At 69.8% G+C, this 14,494-nt stretch overlaps 1 protein-coding gene across 1 annotated transcript; it reads left to right on the top strand.

Annotated features, from left to right (window-relative positions):
- Positions 1 to 805: 805 nt before the first annotated feature.
- On the top strand, positions 806 to 14,451 carry CHLRE_02g099601v5 (uncharacterized protein). Its single transcript, XM_043059690.1, has 7 exons — positions 806 to 4,967; positions 5,220 to 7,144; positions 8,200 to 8,547; positions 8,674 to 9,596; positions 9,832 to 9,929; positions 10,230 to 13,595; positions 13,901 to 14,451. The coding sequence occupies exons 1-7, from the start codon at positions 1,062 to 1,064 to the stop codon at positions 14,102 to 14,104; spliced, it is 10,770 nt and encodes a 3,589-aa protein (XP_042927324.1). The 5' UTR covers positions 806 to 1,061; the 3' UTR covers positions 14,105 to 14,451.
- The last annotated feature ends 43 nt before the right edge of the window (positions 14,452 to 14,494 follow it).

Genomic DNA, 14,494 nt, shown 5'->3' with positions numbered 1-14,494 from the left:
CAATCACCCACCATTTACAGCATTCCACATACCGCAATGCAAGTCATGATCACCGTCTTGCTCAAGTTTGCAAACGTTCATCACCCGGGGAGGGCAAATGGATATGGGGAGTAAGCGGCTGTGCCCTTACTTGGGCGGCGTGCCTAAACACAGTCGCACGCCGCTTCCCTTGGCCCCAGCCCCGCGGCCGTCTAATTTCTACGGCGCCTAATAACCAGCACGGGTCTGCCCGGCCATTCCTAGTTGCCGGGCAGAGACCACCCCCCACACCAATCCCTCCTAATACCGACAGCTCAAGACTCGCCAGCGTACCGGCAGCTGCCCCTCTCGTGTAGCCCCACCTATGCTGGCACTCAGATCCCAGCGGGCCCCACAGACAGCACCCTCTGCTCTAAGCATCTGCAACTCTCTTGTAGCCCCACCTATGCTGGCGCTCAGATCCCAGCGGGCCCCACAGAAAAACCCCTCCGCTCCAAGCGGAGTCCCCCCGCACCAATTCCAACTCGGCGACCGCCCAGTTCGCCCGCAAGTGCTCCCACAGGCGCGGTTCCCGCTGCTGCTGACGCTTCCCCGTCCGACGGATGAGCACTGCCGCGCCCCTCGTAAAGCCGGCCGCGGCATCGGCCGCCGCCGACTCCTGTCACTCCGGACGGACGGAGCAGAGCAATGGTGGCAGTGTGGTGGCGTGTGCAACGAGGCAAGGTGTGCATGGGCGGTGGGGGGGGGCGGGGTAGCGGGGGAGGGCCGGGGTAGCGGGAGGTTCGCGAAGCTTGGCTTGCATTCGGTCTGACCGAATGACCTCGAATAAGCGAATAAACTGGTCGCACACTGCACTTGTCCACCACACCCACCACTCTGTAAGAAACACCCAGCGCTCGAAAAGCCCAAAGCGCTACTTCCTTCCGATCGCGCCATAAGCGCTAGCTGGCACCAAAGAGCAGGGGGCAAGTGTCTCTCGTATAGCGCCAATGGCCTGCAGATTTGCGGTGCCGCTGACTGCGTAGGCAGCGACGCAGCTTCGGTTGCTTGGCCTGCCCTTGGTCTTGGGCGGGTCACGAAACATGCTGGAAGCGCCGGAACCAGCCCCGGCGCTTGCTAAGCAGGCTGAGCCGGCGCAGCAGCAGGCGCAAGAGCAGCAGCTGATGACGGCGGGGGCGAGCGCAGGCGCAAGCGTGGCCGCGGCCGAGGAAACGTTGGGTGGGCAGGTCGCGAGCCCGGCTCGTGACCCACCGGGCGACCTCGCGCCCGACCACCAGCTGCCAGCGCTGCTGCCGCCGCCGCGACCCGCCTGCTCGCGGGCACTGTGTGCCGCAAGCAGCGAGGCTGTAGATGCCCTAAAGGCGGAGTCCGCGGCAGCAGCAGCAGGCGCAGCAGCGGCAATCGCGGACGAGGATAAAACCTCGGCGGGAGCCGTGGCTAAGCGCGAGGCTGCCGGCCTGGCCGCGACGGAGGCGGAGGCCGTCGCTGCCGCAGCTGCGGCAGAACCGCCGCCACCACCACGACCGACGGGCGCAAACGCTGAGGCCAGTGGCGGTGGTTCGAGTGTTGTCGCTGGCACCAGTGGCGAGCACGGCGCGAGGCCGAGCTCGCCGACCCACCGACCCCTCGGCGCCGTCAGCAGCAGCGCCCGCGACGCCGCCGTGCATCGCGGCAGTGGCGGTGCCGTGTTAGCGGCACACCAGCAGCCCCAGAAGCCGCCGCAGCAGCAGCAAGCGCCAGCGCCGCAGCCGGCGCATGTGGAGCAGCAGCAACCGCCGCAGCCTGCACAAGCGCTGCAGCAGGCGTCGCTTGAGAAGGAGCAACGGCCGCCGTTGCTGCCCCCTCTGGTACCGCCTGTTGTATCGCCTCCGCTTCCGCAGCACGAGCAGAGGTCTGAAGTCAGGGAGGAGCAGGAAGGTCAGCCGCAGCAGGCGAAAGCACCGCAGCAACAGGCCTCGCGGCAGCAGCCGCAAGAGGCGCAAGGGGAGGAGCCGAAGCCGCCGCCGGTACCGCCGCCGCCGCCACGCTCTCCGGTTGCATCTCCTGCTGCGTCGCCGCTGCCGCCGCAGCAGCACGAGCAGCGGCCTGGAGCCAAGGACGAGCGCGAGCTGCGGGAGCAGCACGTGCACCACCAGCAGCAGTGCAATGATCGCGACCACCACCACAGCGGCGGCGACAGCTGTAGCAGCGGCGGGTGCGGCTTGCGCGGCAACAGCGGCCACAGTCGAACCGCCGCTGTCGTCGCCGGTGCCGTTGCCGACGGAGGCCTACAGCACACGCACCCAGACGGGGCGCCGCAGGGCGGCTCTCCTGCGAGCGACCTATATCGTGGCCCTGGGCCTGCAGGTGTTGCTGGCGGCGGCGGCAGCCCACACGTCCAGCCGCAGCCGCAGCCGCCGCAGCAGCAGCAACCGCAGCAACCGCAGCAGCAACCGCAGCAACACCAGCAACAGCAGCATCTGCTGGCAGGCGCGGTGGGCGACGGTGGTGGTGGCGGTAGCCATGTCGGCGCCAGCCCCCGGTCTTTCAGCCCGCGTTGGTACGTGCACGCTGCCGCTCCCAACAGTCCGTGCTTCGGTGCGCCCCAGCAGCAGCAGCAGCAGCAGCAGCAGCAGCAGCATCAGCAGCAGCACATGCTGTTGCAGCAGATGGCGATGCAGCAGCAGCAAGTGGCGATGCAGATGCAGGCACAGATGCAGGCACAGATGCAGCTGCAGCGCCATTTCTCCTACAACCACAGCCACGGCCACAGCTTCCCGTCGCCCATGGCAGCCTCGGCGCCCTACTACGGCGGCGGGGGCGCGAGCCCACAGCAGCAGCAGCATCACATGCAGCAAATGCAGGCGCTGCAACAGATGCAGGCCATGCAGCCCACGCAGGCGTACATGGGCGCTGCTGGGTACGGCCCGTCGCCGTGGCCGGCGGCGGCGGCGGCAGCCCAGGCGGCGGCGCCGTCCGTCGGCTTTCCGCCGGATGGACGCTGCGGCGGCGCCAGTGGTAGCGTTGTTGGTGCCGCTGCCACGTCAACCGTCGCCGCCGCCGCGGCAGCAGCAGCAGCAGCAGCTAGTGAACATTTCTGGGATGGCGCCTGGCCGCCCAGAGGCAAATCCCTGACGCGCGCCACAGTCCCTTACGAGCCAGCCACTGCTGCTGTAGCGGCCGCGGCGCCGGACGCTGCCGCCGCTCCGGCGGCGCCCCCACCGTCACCGCCGCCGCTGCCGCTGGCGCCGCTGCCACCTCCGCTCCCACCGCCACCGTCACACTCACCGCCGCCGCTTCCGCCGGTCTCGCCGCCGCCTCTACCAGAGCAGACGCCCCCGCCCGCGGCGCCAGCAGCTGCTATGGACGGCGGCGGCCCCGCAGCGTCAGCCGCCTGCGCTGTCACCCCTCTGGAGCAGACCTCCAGTGACAGCAGTCCGCTGCAAGCAGCAGCGGCGGAGGCGGGCCGTGGGGGCGGCACCGACCTGAGTGCTCCAGTTGGCGCGTCGCCAGGACAGGAGGGCAAGAGCACGACAGATGGCGGCAAAGCGGAGAACGGCGGCGCCCGCGACTGCGCCGAAGGCTTGCTTGTGCACAGTGGCAACGCGGGGGCTGCGTCGGCAGCCGCTGACGCCGAGGTTGCGGCTGCTGCTGTTGCTGTTGCTGGTGCTGCTGGTGCTGCAGCTGGTGCTGATGGTGCTGCTGCTGGCGCTGGTGCGGCTTCCTATGGTCTCGGACGGGATGAAGAGACTGCCCAGGTCTCGGTGGTCAGTGGCGCGGCCGGCAGTAGTCCGGGCGACGGCAGTCCGGGCGGCGGCAGTCCGGGCGGCGGCGGTGGCAGCCCAGGCGCATTGAGCTTTGCGCTGCAGCGCCGCCACCGCGTGTTTGGTGTGGGCGTGGCCGCGCGCCACCAGCAACAATACCAACAGCACAAGCCAGTGCCGCCGAGCCCGCGCCAGGATGGCCCGCTGCCGCTCACTGCCGCCGCCTTCCAAGGGCAGCCGCGCGGCAGTGGCGTGGAACAGCCGGCTGGGACCGGCAAGCTGCAGCCAACACCGGCACAGCAGCAACCGCCGGCGCCGCTGCAGGCGCCGCCGCAGCCGCAGGAGACTGCGAGGCCCGTGTGCGCGCAGCAGTCGCCGCCGCGGCCGAGCCCGCGGGCGGCGCCGCAACAGCCAGCCGCCGACACAGCCGCGTTGGCCGTAGCACCAGGACCGGCCCACACACAATGTGCGGCTGCTCCCCACGCCTCCACGTCCCTTCCCACCTCGTCCATCATGGCGGCTGCGCCGTCGCCGGCGCCGTCACCGTCGCCAGCGCCGGCGCCTGCCTATGTGACGCAATTCAATGCCTCGGCACTCGCCTTCTTTACGGCGCGACAGCGGCAGCTGCAGCAGCGACAGCCCGTGCTGCAGCTTGAACAGCTTCGCACAGCCGGCGCGCTGACGCCGCCGCGGGTTACGCCGCGGCAGCAGCTGCTGCTGCAGCAGCAACTGCAGCCGGTGCCGCCGGACCAGGAGGTGCACGTGAGACAGTTCCTGCTGCAGCTGCATCTGGCGCAACTGCAGGCGCAGCGACAGCAACAGACGCAGCAGCAGGCGCAGACGCAGACGCAGCAGCAGGCGCAGACGCATCCCCTGCTGCTGCCGCCTCCGTCGCCGTCGCCAGTGGTGGCGGCGCAAGCGATGGCGCTGCAACCAGCGGCAAGGCAAGCGGCGGTGGTGCAAGGAGCAGCAGCGGCGGCCGCGGCAGCCCCTTCGCCCCACCAACCGCAGCGCTCCCAGCCTCGCTTCGGGCTGCCAGAGTGTGCGGTAGAGGCACCGCCACAGCTTCCCCCGCCATCGCCTTCTCGGCTGCACTCGCCGAGCTCACCGCGGCGGCCACAGCCTGCTTCTACTGCCGCTACGGCTGCTACAGCCGCTGGCATCGCCGCGATGCCGCCGCGGGCCTCGCTGGCCCGGTCCCAGTCGGAGCGGCTACTGCTGCCCACCAGTCGTAGCATGATGCTGGTGCGTGTGTGTAAGAGCTTCAAAAACGCGAGGAGAGGGGCGTGTGCGTGTGCCTGCGGGCTGGATGGGATGTCTTGCCTCCCACGCACTGATTCCTCGTACTCCTCCGCCCTAAGCTGTGGTGAAAGGGGGTGTAGCTGTGGTGAAAGGGGGTGTACAAATACCCTAACGGCGACTTACACAGTAGGTGCTCACACAAGCGGCTGTGCCTGCGCCCTTCCCTTTGCCCCTCTGCCCCTCTGCCCCCAGCAGGTGGGACTGGACCTAGTGCATTCGCTCTCCCTCACCGGCAGCTGTCCCGCGCCCGCCCTGCCGCCGCCGTCACCGGCAGCGGCGGCTGCAGCGACGCCGGCAGGCGCCGCACCATGTCCAGCGGCTGCAAAAGCCGCAGCAGAAGCCGCAGCCGCAGGCACGGCCGGGTCCCCAATGCGCCTTCCGGCGCTGCCCCAGCCAGAGCAGAGTTCCTCGCCACCGCACGAGCCACGCGACACCACCCGAGCACTGCCACACCCGCCCCACCACCCACACCAGCAGCCGTCGCCGTTCCTGTCGCCGTCGCCGCCCAAGCCGTCGTCGCCACCGGCACTGGCTTTGCCCACAACCCCACCTGCCCCAGGGCCGACGCCGCCGCTGGCAGCGCTCCTCACCGCCTCCGCCAGCGTGCCGTCGCCTGCAGCGGCGGCTGCAGCGATGGCGGCGGTGGCCGCTGGTGGCTGCGCATCGCCGTCGCCGTCGCCACCGCGACCGGCGACGACGTCGCCGACGCGTCGGCCGTTCGTTGCCCCGCCGCTGGAGGAGATGCAGCCTGTGGGGGCGCGACTGGTGATGCAGGGGGCGGCGGCGCTGCAGGCGCTGCCCGGCATCCGCCCTTACTTTGGCCACGGCGGCCGCGGCCGCGGCCGTGGCGGCATCGCTGCTGCGAGCGCGGGTGCCGGCGACGGCGCCGTGGCAGGCATTGACACCGGCGGCGGCAGTCCGTGCGGCTTGAGTGCCGGAGGAGTGGCTGCCGCTGCCTTCGGCGGGCGGGGCACGCAGCAGGGGCAGCAGGCGCTACTGGGGCTGGAGCAGGGGCTGGGGCAGGGACTGCGGCTGGAGGGCGCGGGCGCCACCACCAGCAGCAGCAGTCCCCCGCGCAGCAGAGTTGCGGCGGCCGATGAGGCAGACGGTGCTGGTGCTGGTGCTGGTGCTGGTGCTGGTGCTGGTGCTGGTGCTGGTGCTGGTGCTGGTGCTGGTGCTGGTGCTGGTGCTGGTGCTGGTGCTGGTGCCGGCGCCGGCATCGCCGTCTCACCAGGCAGGCGCAGGCGCAGCGGCAGCAGCAGTGCGGAGGGCGGCGGCGAAGCCGCAGTGGGCGGCCAAGGCAACAAAGGCAGCATGCTTGATATTGAAGGCCCCGGCGCCGGCATGGCGGCTGGCGAAGGCGACGGAACGGGGCCAGCTGTTGTAGGCACGGAAGTAATTGAGCGCCGCACTGTGGCGAGGCTGCGGGGCAAGGCGGTTGCGGAGGGCGGTGGTGAAGGCGACACGCCGGCCGCGGCGACCGCTTCGGCGGCTTTGCCAGCAGCAGCGGCCGCTGAGTCCGCGCCAGCAGCTGCTACAGGCCCGGCTGGCACGCCTGCGCCCGCCCCGGCTCCCGCCCTTGCTGCACCTGAGGCTGCGGCCGCCCCGGCTCCCGCCCCGCCGGTTCCTGCTGACACTGCAGCGGCCCAGCCGCCGCCACGCACCAGCGCCGTCGTCAGCGCCCCCTGCTGGGAGCACCTGGAGCTCTGGGCGGACAGCAGCAGCAGCAGCCCCGCAGCAGCCGGCAGGGGTGCAGCCAGCAGGGGGTTGGCAGCGGCGGCGCCCGTTGCTGCTGCTGCGGCGGTCACCCCCGGCCGCAAGCCGGCGGCCGGCAGCGGAAAGGAGCGGCAGCAGCCGCACAAGGACGAGAAGGGCGGCAGCAAGCAGCAGCAGGGCGCGTCAAATCAGGGGGAGCGGGAGAGGGGCGGTAAGGGCAGGGCTGGCGAGGACAAGGGCCGGCGGGAGGAGGAGGGCGGCGGCGAGGGGCGGGCTGCGGCGCCCGCCGCAGGCGGAGGGGCGGCTGCTGCAGCCGGCGCAGCTGCCGGTCCCAAGGGGTATGTGGTGGAGTGCAATGGCCTGGTGGGCGTTTTCTACCCAAGCCTTTACATCATCGCGTGCAGGTGCGTAAGGTTGGTTGTGCATGCTGTGAGTCTGCGGCCGCGAGGGAATCCGGCGGCTCGGCGGGGGACGGGGTTGGGCGACCGACGCAGAGGAGGTACTGAAGTTAGGACATGTCCTGGGAACCGGCTACGCGTACAAGGCTTGCCGACGCCTCAGTCTGTACGTGTGCAAATAAAGAGTCAGAAGTTGTGCTGATGCGGTCTGGTTTTCCTGCCCTTTACGCGGACGAGTTTTAACTCGAGTCGTCAGAAGTTGGGTTAAAAGCAGGAGCTGAAGGCTGCAAGTCGTTGCTTTTGCTTCTAAAAGAGCGTTACGATAGCTGCAGCCCACAAATGCCGCGCTGGCGACTTTAGCGACGTGAACTGTCGGTCAGCATTACGAGTGAATCCGTAATCGTGACAAATTTCGTGCGTGGCGCGCTTTTTGTCGGGCTAATCGGTGCGTAGAAACCCTCCGACATTTTGCTCTGACGTTTCATAGGTTCTGTTTGTACGTAATTTGCGCTCGGCCGCGCGTGCAAACGCCGCGCCTTCCTAGGAAGTCGTAGATCCGAGCGGTCTGTCGCAACCGCTTTTCGCCCCTGGGCCGAAATCAGCCAAAACCCTCCGCCCGTCCCGCCTCCCTTCGACTGCCCTCCGTATGCACAGGTGTTTCCTGGCGCATGCCCGCATGATCATTGCCACCCCCCTGAACGACCACGCCGTCCCCCGGGGCTCCCCCCCCTCCACTCGCTAGGCATCTTTGCTCTTGGGGTCTGGGAAAACGCTACACACATCGGGACTAAGCCAACCTGCCCCGTACCCTGTCCCATCGCATCCTACTCATTGGTCATTGCTGGTTCGCTCCCCACAGCAGCAGCTGCAGCTGCAGCTAGTTAAACGCACGCGAAGCCACGCATCTAGCCCGAGTCCCGAGCCCCAGCAGCATGGCACGCCTGGCCGGCCATGTTGCCGGGTGATGACTTGCCCTCACCTCTTATTACCAGCAGCACCCACCCAACAACTCAGATGATGGCATATCCCTTTCAACAATCGCCGGCATGTCCGCGTTTCAGGTGCCCAAACTGCTGGCGCCCCGCCACCGCTGTAATTGCCACAGCGGTTGGCGCAACCGCTCCAACATCACCCGGCAGCCGGTCAAAGGCGGCGGCAGCAGGCAGCAAGCAGCAACAGCCGCCGCCACCGCAGCAGCAACAGCAACAGGCCCGGAGCCGCAGCTATCGGCCCTTTGCGTTTGAGCAGCACGCAGGGCTGGGTGGGAACAAGAGGTGGAAGAGCAGTGTGCGCAAGGTGGGAGTCCCGGCAGCAGGCGGCAGCAGCGGCGGAGCCGGCAATGACGGCGGTGGTGATGGCGGCGGTGGCAGCAGCGGAAGCGGCGCGGGCGAGTACATGAGCTTGGGAAGGTGCGTGGCTGCGGGTTCCAGTGTTGATTGCAACCCGTGCATAAGTTTTAATCCATCAGTGAACCCTTTCTCTTATGCCATTAACACTATTTCCATTTCACACCACGCTCTTGTGCAACGCGCCAGGTTCATTGAGGTCAACAACATCTTTATTGACCAGGCCGCATTAAACAAGTCAGGCACCGCCCCACCGCCGCCGGCACCGCCGCCCGCACCCGAAGCAACTGACTATGACGGCGCGGAGGCGGCGGCGCCGCTGGTGGCGGCGGCCCTGGCGGCGGCGGAGCGGGCCGCCGCCGCCGCCGTCGCCACAAAGCGAGGGAGCAGTGGCGGCAACGGTGGTGGTGCTGGTGAGACGGCGTGCGGTGTTGGCAACCGCAAGAGGACTGGAAGCACGGGCGATGGTGCCGACGGTGGAGGCGGCGCCGGTGACGGCGACAACGCGGCCCTCACCGCCCCCGCCGCCAAGAGGGCACGTGTCGCAGCCGCGGAGGCAAAGTCCGGTGCAGCCGCAGGCACTATCGCCGGCGATGCTGACCATGCTGACACTACTACCGCTCCAGCCTCAGGCGAGGCCAATGCCGGTGGCGCGGACAAGGCGGGCGGTGCAGCAGCAGGTGGTGGGGGGGCCGCCGGTTCCAAGGCGCACACGCGCACGCCAGCAAAAGCAGCGGGCAAGGCCCAGAACAAGCCCGCGGGCGGCGGCGCCGAGGGCACGTCGACGGCAGACGCGGCGGCCGCTGGTGCTTCAGCGGCCACGGCCACACGCGCCACATCTCGCGAGGCGGCCGCCACTTCTAGGGAGGCCTCCCGACAGGACCCCGGCACCGACCCCGGCCCCGACCCTGGCCCTGGCGGGGCGCCGTCTCACAAGGGCACCGCATCCAAACATCCGCATCCGCATCAGCAGGGTCCGCCAGCAACAGCGCCGCCGCCGCCGTGCCCCGACCTGCCGTCCTGCTTCGCGGCCATGAGTCCTGCCCAGCGCGACACCGCCTTCCCGCGCATCAAACGCAGCGAGCCGCGAGCCGTGCCGCCCGAGCTGCAGGGTGCGCGTGCGTGTGCGTGTGCGTGCGCGTGTGCGTGTGCGTGCGCGTGCGCGTGCGTGTGCGTGTGTGCGCGTCCATGCTTGCCTGCTGCTGTGGCAGGCGACAGCGGCTGTGTTCGTTCCGCGCTGTGTGTGACTGATTGCACTGCTGGGCGGGAGCCGCAAGTCAAGTATTGACAACACTACTCACCACGACACGACGTCCACCACCGCCCGCCCCGCCCCCGCTTCCACAGGCCAGGCCATGGTGGGGCACCGGGTGCGTGTGTACTGGCCCCAGGACCGGGCCTTCTACAGTGGCCACGTGCAAGAGTACAACACCTGGCACCACCGGGTGCGTGCGTGTGTGTGTGTATGTGTGTGTGTGTGTGCGTGTGTGTTTAACACAAAACAAACGGAACAAAGCCGCCAAACACGCGCGTGTGTGTGTGCGTGTGGGCGCCGGTGCTCCCGCAGGCTGTTGCAGCAGGCGCCCGATGCGCGCATGTGCGCAGCCCCAGAATGCGGGTGGCTTGCTTGCTTGCTTGCTTCGCAGCGCACACACATGCATTCCCCTCCGCAACGCAACGCACTACTCATATAACCCGTTTCCCGACCGTGCCGTGCCGTACACACACACAAACACGACGTACAGAACACGCCGTACCACGTGGTGTACGACGACGGCGACGAGGAGTATCTCAACCTCAACAAGCAGCACTGGCAGCTGGACAAGGACGACGTGGAGCCGCTGCCGCCAGCGCTGCTGACCAGGCTGGCGGCGGCGCTGGCCAGCGGAAGGACGCTGCCGGAGATGCCGGTGGTGACCCGGCGGGCCGCTGCCGCGGCGGCAGCCGCCGCCAAGGCGGTGACGTCGACGACGGGATCGCGAGGCAGGGAGGCCGGCCCGGCGGGCGCAGGAGAGGTGGATGGGCGTGCAGCGACGGCAGGGGGCGCGCGCTCGACTGGGCACGCCGCAGCAACGTCGGCTGCAGAGACGGGTGCAGCGCCGCCGGCGCAGCAAGGGCTGGAAAAAGCGGGGCACGTGGAGAGCGTGCGGGCGGCGGCGGCAGCAGTGGAGAAGCCGCCGGCCGGAAAGGCTCAAGGGGCGAAGAAGGGAGGACGAGCCAAGGCGGCTGTGGAGGGTGGCGAGGGCGAGGCTAGAGCAGCGGCACTACCTGCCGGTGGCGAGGGCTCGGCCGAGTGTGCGGCGCCTGCGGTGCCGCCTGATGCCGCGGCTGTGCCTCCAGGTAAGGTCCGGGCGGCTGCGGTGGCGGCGGCAGGCGAGCCAGCTGCAGAGGGCACAGCGGCGGCTGGTGTGCCGTCGGCTGCGGCGGCGGCAGCGCCGGCAGAGGGGGCAGGCCGAACTGCCGGAGACGCCGGCGCACAGGAGCTCACACCGCCTGCTGGCGACGCGGCAGCAGCAGCAGCAGCAGCAGCAGCAGCAGCAGCGGCAGGCAAGGCCGCACTCAGCACCCCTGCGGCTGGTGCAGCTGCTGCCGGGGCCGCCGCGGAGTATGCGGCAGCACCGCCCCACCGCCGTGATGTGGCGCTGGCGGCTGCGGGGCCGCCGCCGCCGGGGGCCGTCACCGTGATCGACACGGGGCTAGGGCGCATGATGGAGCTGGCACAGCAGCCGCAGTCGCAGTCGCCTGGAGTGGCGCCGGCGTTGCGGCAGGTGGAGCAGCGGAGCGAGGAGCGCTCGGAGGCGGCGGCGGAGGCAGGGGTGGAGGCGGAGGCGGCAGAGGCGGCAGCACATGGGGGCGATGTGAAAGCGCCAGGCGCAGAAGAGGAGAGGGGTGTGCGGGGCGAGGAGGAGGCGGGGCGGCAGCTGCAAGAGGAGGAGGAGGAAGCTGAGCTTGTGGAGGAGGGAGTGAAGGAGCAAGAGCACGTGCAACAGGAGGAACAACAGGAGGAGCAGCAGCAGGAGCAGGAGAAGGAGGAGGACCAGGAGCAGGACCAGGACCAGGAGGAGGAACTGGAAGAGGAGGAAGTGCAGGAGGCCCCTGAGCAGGAGCGGCAGCAGGGCGAGCAGGAGCGGCGGACGCAGGAGCCGGAGGATGAGACGGACGAGGAAACCACAGTCACTGAGCCCGGTGCAGCGTCGGAGCGGGACGCGGCGACGGCGACAGCGGCAGTGGCGGGGGGCGTCGAGGGGCGGCAGGAGCAGGAGCAAGAACAGGCACACGAGCAGGAGGGCACGTCGACTAAGCCCTCTTCGGTTGCCGCAGTGGTCGCCCTAACCGGCTCCCCCCGAGGCACCACGCCGCACGTGCGCAAGCGCGCCAAGCCTGACGCGGCTACTGGCTTGATCCCCAGCGCCATCCCTCCTGTTGCCGCCGGCATTGAAGTGACTGCTGCTGTGGCGACGCGGCCGTACGCCGCCGCCGCTGCCCCAGCTGCGGCGTCGTCGCAGGCGCCGCCGCCGCCGCCAACGGCCGCGCCAGCAGCTGCGGTGCTCAAGGCACGCCGGCCGCGGCCGCCACCGCAGGAGCTGGACGGCTGTCTCGCCGTCACGTGCAGCGGAGTCAACGGTTGGCTACTGCTCAAGCACGCCGTCGTCGCCTGCGACTGCGCCGCCTGCACCGTGGATGCTATAGCCGGCGGCGCCGGCGGCGCCGACGGCAGCAGCAGCGCTGCGGCGGGCGCGGCGCAGGCAGCGCCAGCAGGCGGCGTGTGGCATTGCTGGACGCCGGTAGGATGGGAGGAGCACGCTGGCATGCGTAGCAGCAAGAAATGGCGGAGCAGCCTGCGTGTGGCTGCGCCGCCCGGAGGCGGGCCGGCGGCGGCGGCGACGTCTGCCGAGGGCTCAGGCGGCGCTAGTGGCGGCGGCGGTGGCGGAGGCGGAGGCGGCGGTGCAGCAGGTGGGATCACGGTGGGCGCGTGGCTCGACAGGCAAGGCGTGGTGCTGCGGGTCCCCAGCAGCGGCGGCGGCACTCGAGGCCGGTGGCGGGAGCTGCCGGCGGCAGAGGTGCGGCGCTGCATCCGCACACCCGTTCTGGTGCGGCCGCGCATATTCCCACAGCAGGAGCAAAAGCGGGTGGCGGGCCAACAGCCGCAGCCGCAGGCGCAGCCCGGCGGCTCGGCGGCGGCAGTGGCGGGGGTGGAGCGCGCCGCTAGCCCCTCCGCCGCCACCACCTCGACCGTCAGCGAGGGCGGCGGCGGCACCGGCGACGCGTCGGCGTCGCCAGCGCGGCGTGAGCGGCTGCACTCGGGTGGTGGCAGCAGCACCGCTGGGCCGGGAGCTGGCATGGCACCAGTGGCGGCGGCGACGGCCGCGGCGGCGGCCATGCCAGGCCGCGTCTTGGGCGGCGGCAAGGCGGATCTGCGGCGGCGGAGCGAGGGTGGCAGCGGCAGCGCAGCGGCGGCGGCGGCCGCCGCACCCGCCACCGCAATGGTGAGCCCCCATACACCAAGCGCCTTGGGCGTCACGGGCGCGGCACAGGACGCGGCACTGCTCCTGGCCTCGCCCACACCCGCCCAGGCCTCGGCACAGGCGCGTAAGCGCTCGCTGCCAGCTGGCGCCATCGGCGCGGCCGCGCCCGCGGCTGAGCCCGCCCCCGCCCCCGCCCCCACATCCGCCCGCCCGCCCAAGCGACTGCGACTCAGCAGCGGCGCAGCGGAAGCGCAGGAGGCTGGGGGCCTTCCCGCGGCCCCCGCCCTGATGGACACTGCCGCCGCGGTCGCATCCGCTGCCGCTGCGGCTGCCAGGGCGCCGCCCCAGCGCCAGGCCCAGGCCCTTGCGCCCGCGCTTGTGCCCGCCCCTGCGCCCGAGCCCGCCGCCCTTGCGTATGGCCGCGCTCCTCCCACCGCCGCCGCCGCCACCGCCGCCGCACCTGCTGCAACTGCTGCGGCCGTCACTGCTGCTGACGCCAATGTTGATGTCGCCCCCGGCAGCGGCGGCGGTGGCGGCGGCGGCGCGGCGGCGCTGGATGTGGTGGCCCGCGGCGAGGGCTACACCGTGGTGCGCACAGACGACCCGCCGGGGTACGAGGTGTATGCGCTGGTGTCGGGATACGAGGTGAGCGGCGGGCGGGCCCTGCTGCCTGGGCATATAATACGGGTGCCGTTTCTTTCTTGGCCTGCATGTGTGCGCAACGGCACCTGTGAGTGAGAGGCATACGCGCCTTCCTAGCGGGTGCAACTGCTGCTGCCGCGCGGCTTGGCTCACACGCCCACAGCCCCTCCTGCACTCCGCGCCGCTCCCTGTGTATACCAAGCCAAACCAATGCCCCTGCTCCTTGCACCATTCGCCTTGCGCTTCCTCACTCCTCACTCCTCACTCCCCCCGCTTGCACCTGCACCCACACCTGCCTGCGCCCGCAGACGAATGAGGTGCAGGTGCGTGTGCACGACAGCGGCAGGCTGCGCATTGAAGCAGTGCCCGCCGACGCCGCGCGTGCCGAGCTGTGGGGCGTGCGGCCGCTGCGTCACGACATCCGACTGCCGGCGGGCGGCGGCGTGCGCTCCGAGTCGGCAGTGGCGCTCATGACGCTGCATGGTCAGCTGTTCGTGCGGGTGAACGTGTAAGGGGCGCAAGCTTGGGTGAGGGTGCAAGCGGGTTAGAGGGTGAGGGTGCGGCACGTGTGTGTATGTCCGGAAGGCTGGTATGCGTGTGTGCGGGTGGATGGCAGGATGGGGTAGCCATCCATGGGATGGTGTGGCAGGATGGGGGTGGAGACTGAGGCAGGGCAGGAAGAGGCCTTGATTTAAGGCAGGCAAGCAGGCGTGTGTGTATGAACGTATGTGTGTGCTGTGTACTGCACTGCGGTTCGGCTGAGGCGACCCAACCCTGCTCATGTCAGAGAGGTTCGACCAGGAACACACCGAGGGCTTTTAATATGACGTCCCGTCTTTGTGGAATCGCATTCTGAATTGAAATGGCACAACTGAACCTACACGGTGCAAGTCGCCAGCCGG

The sequence above is a fragment of the Chlamydomonas reinhardtii genome, chromosome 2 (assembly GCF_000002595.2).
Source record: "Chlamydomonas reinhardtii strain CC-503 cw92 mt+ chromosome 2, whole genome shotgun sequence".
Taxonomy (NCBI): Eukaryota; Viridiplantae; Chlorophyta; class Chlorophyceae; order Chlamydomonadales; family Chlamydomonadaceae; genus Chlamydomonas; species Chlamydomonas reinhardtii.
Note: the sequence above shows the minus strand (reverse complement) of the source record. Positions and strands in the feature narration are given on the sequence as shown.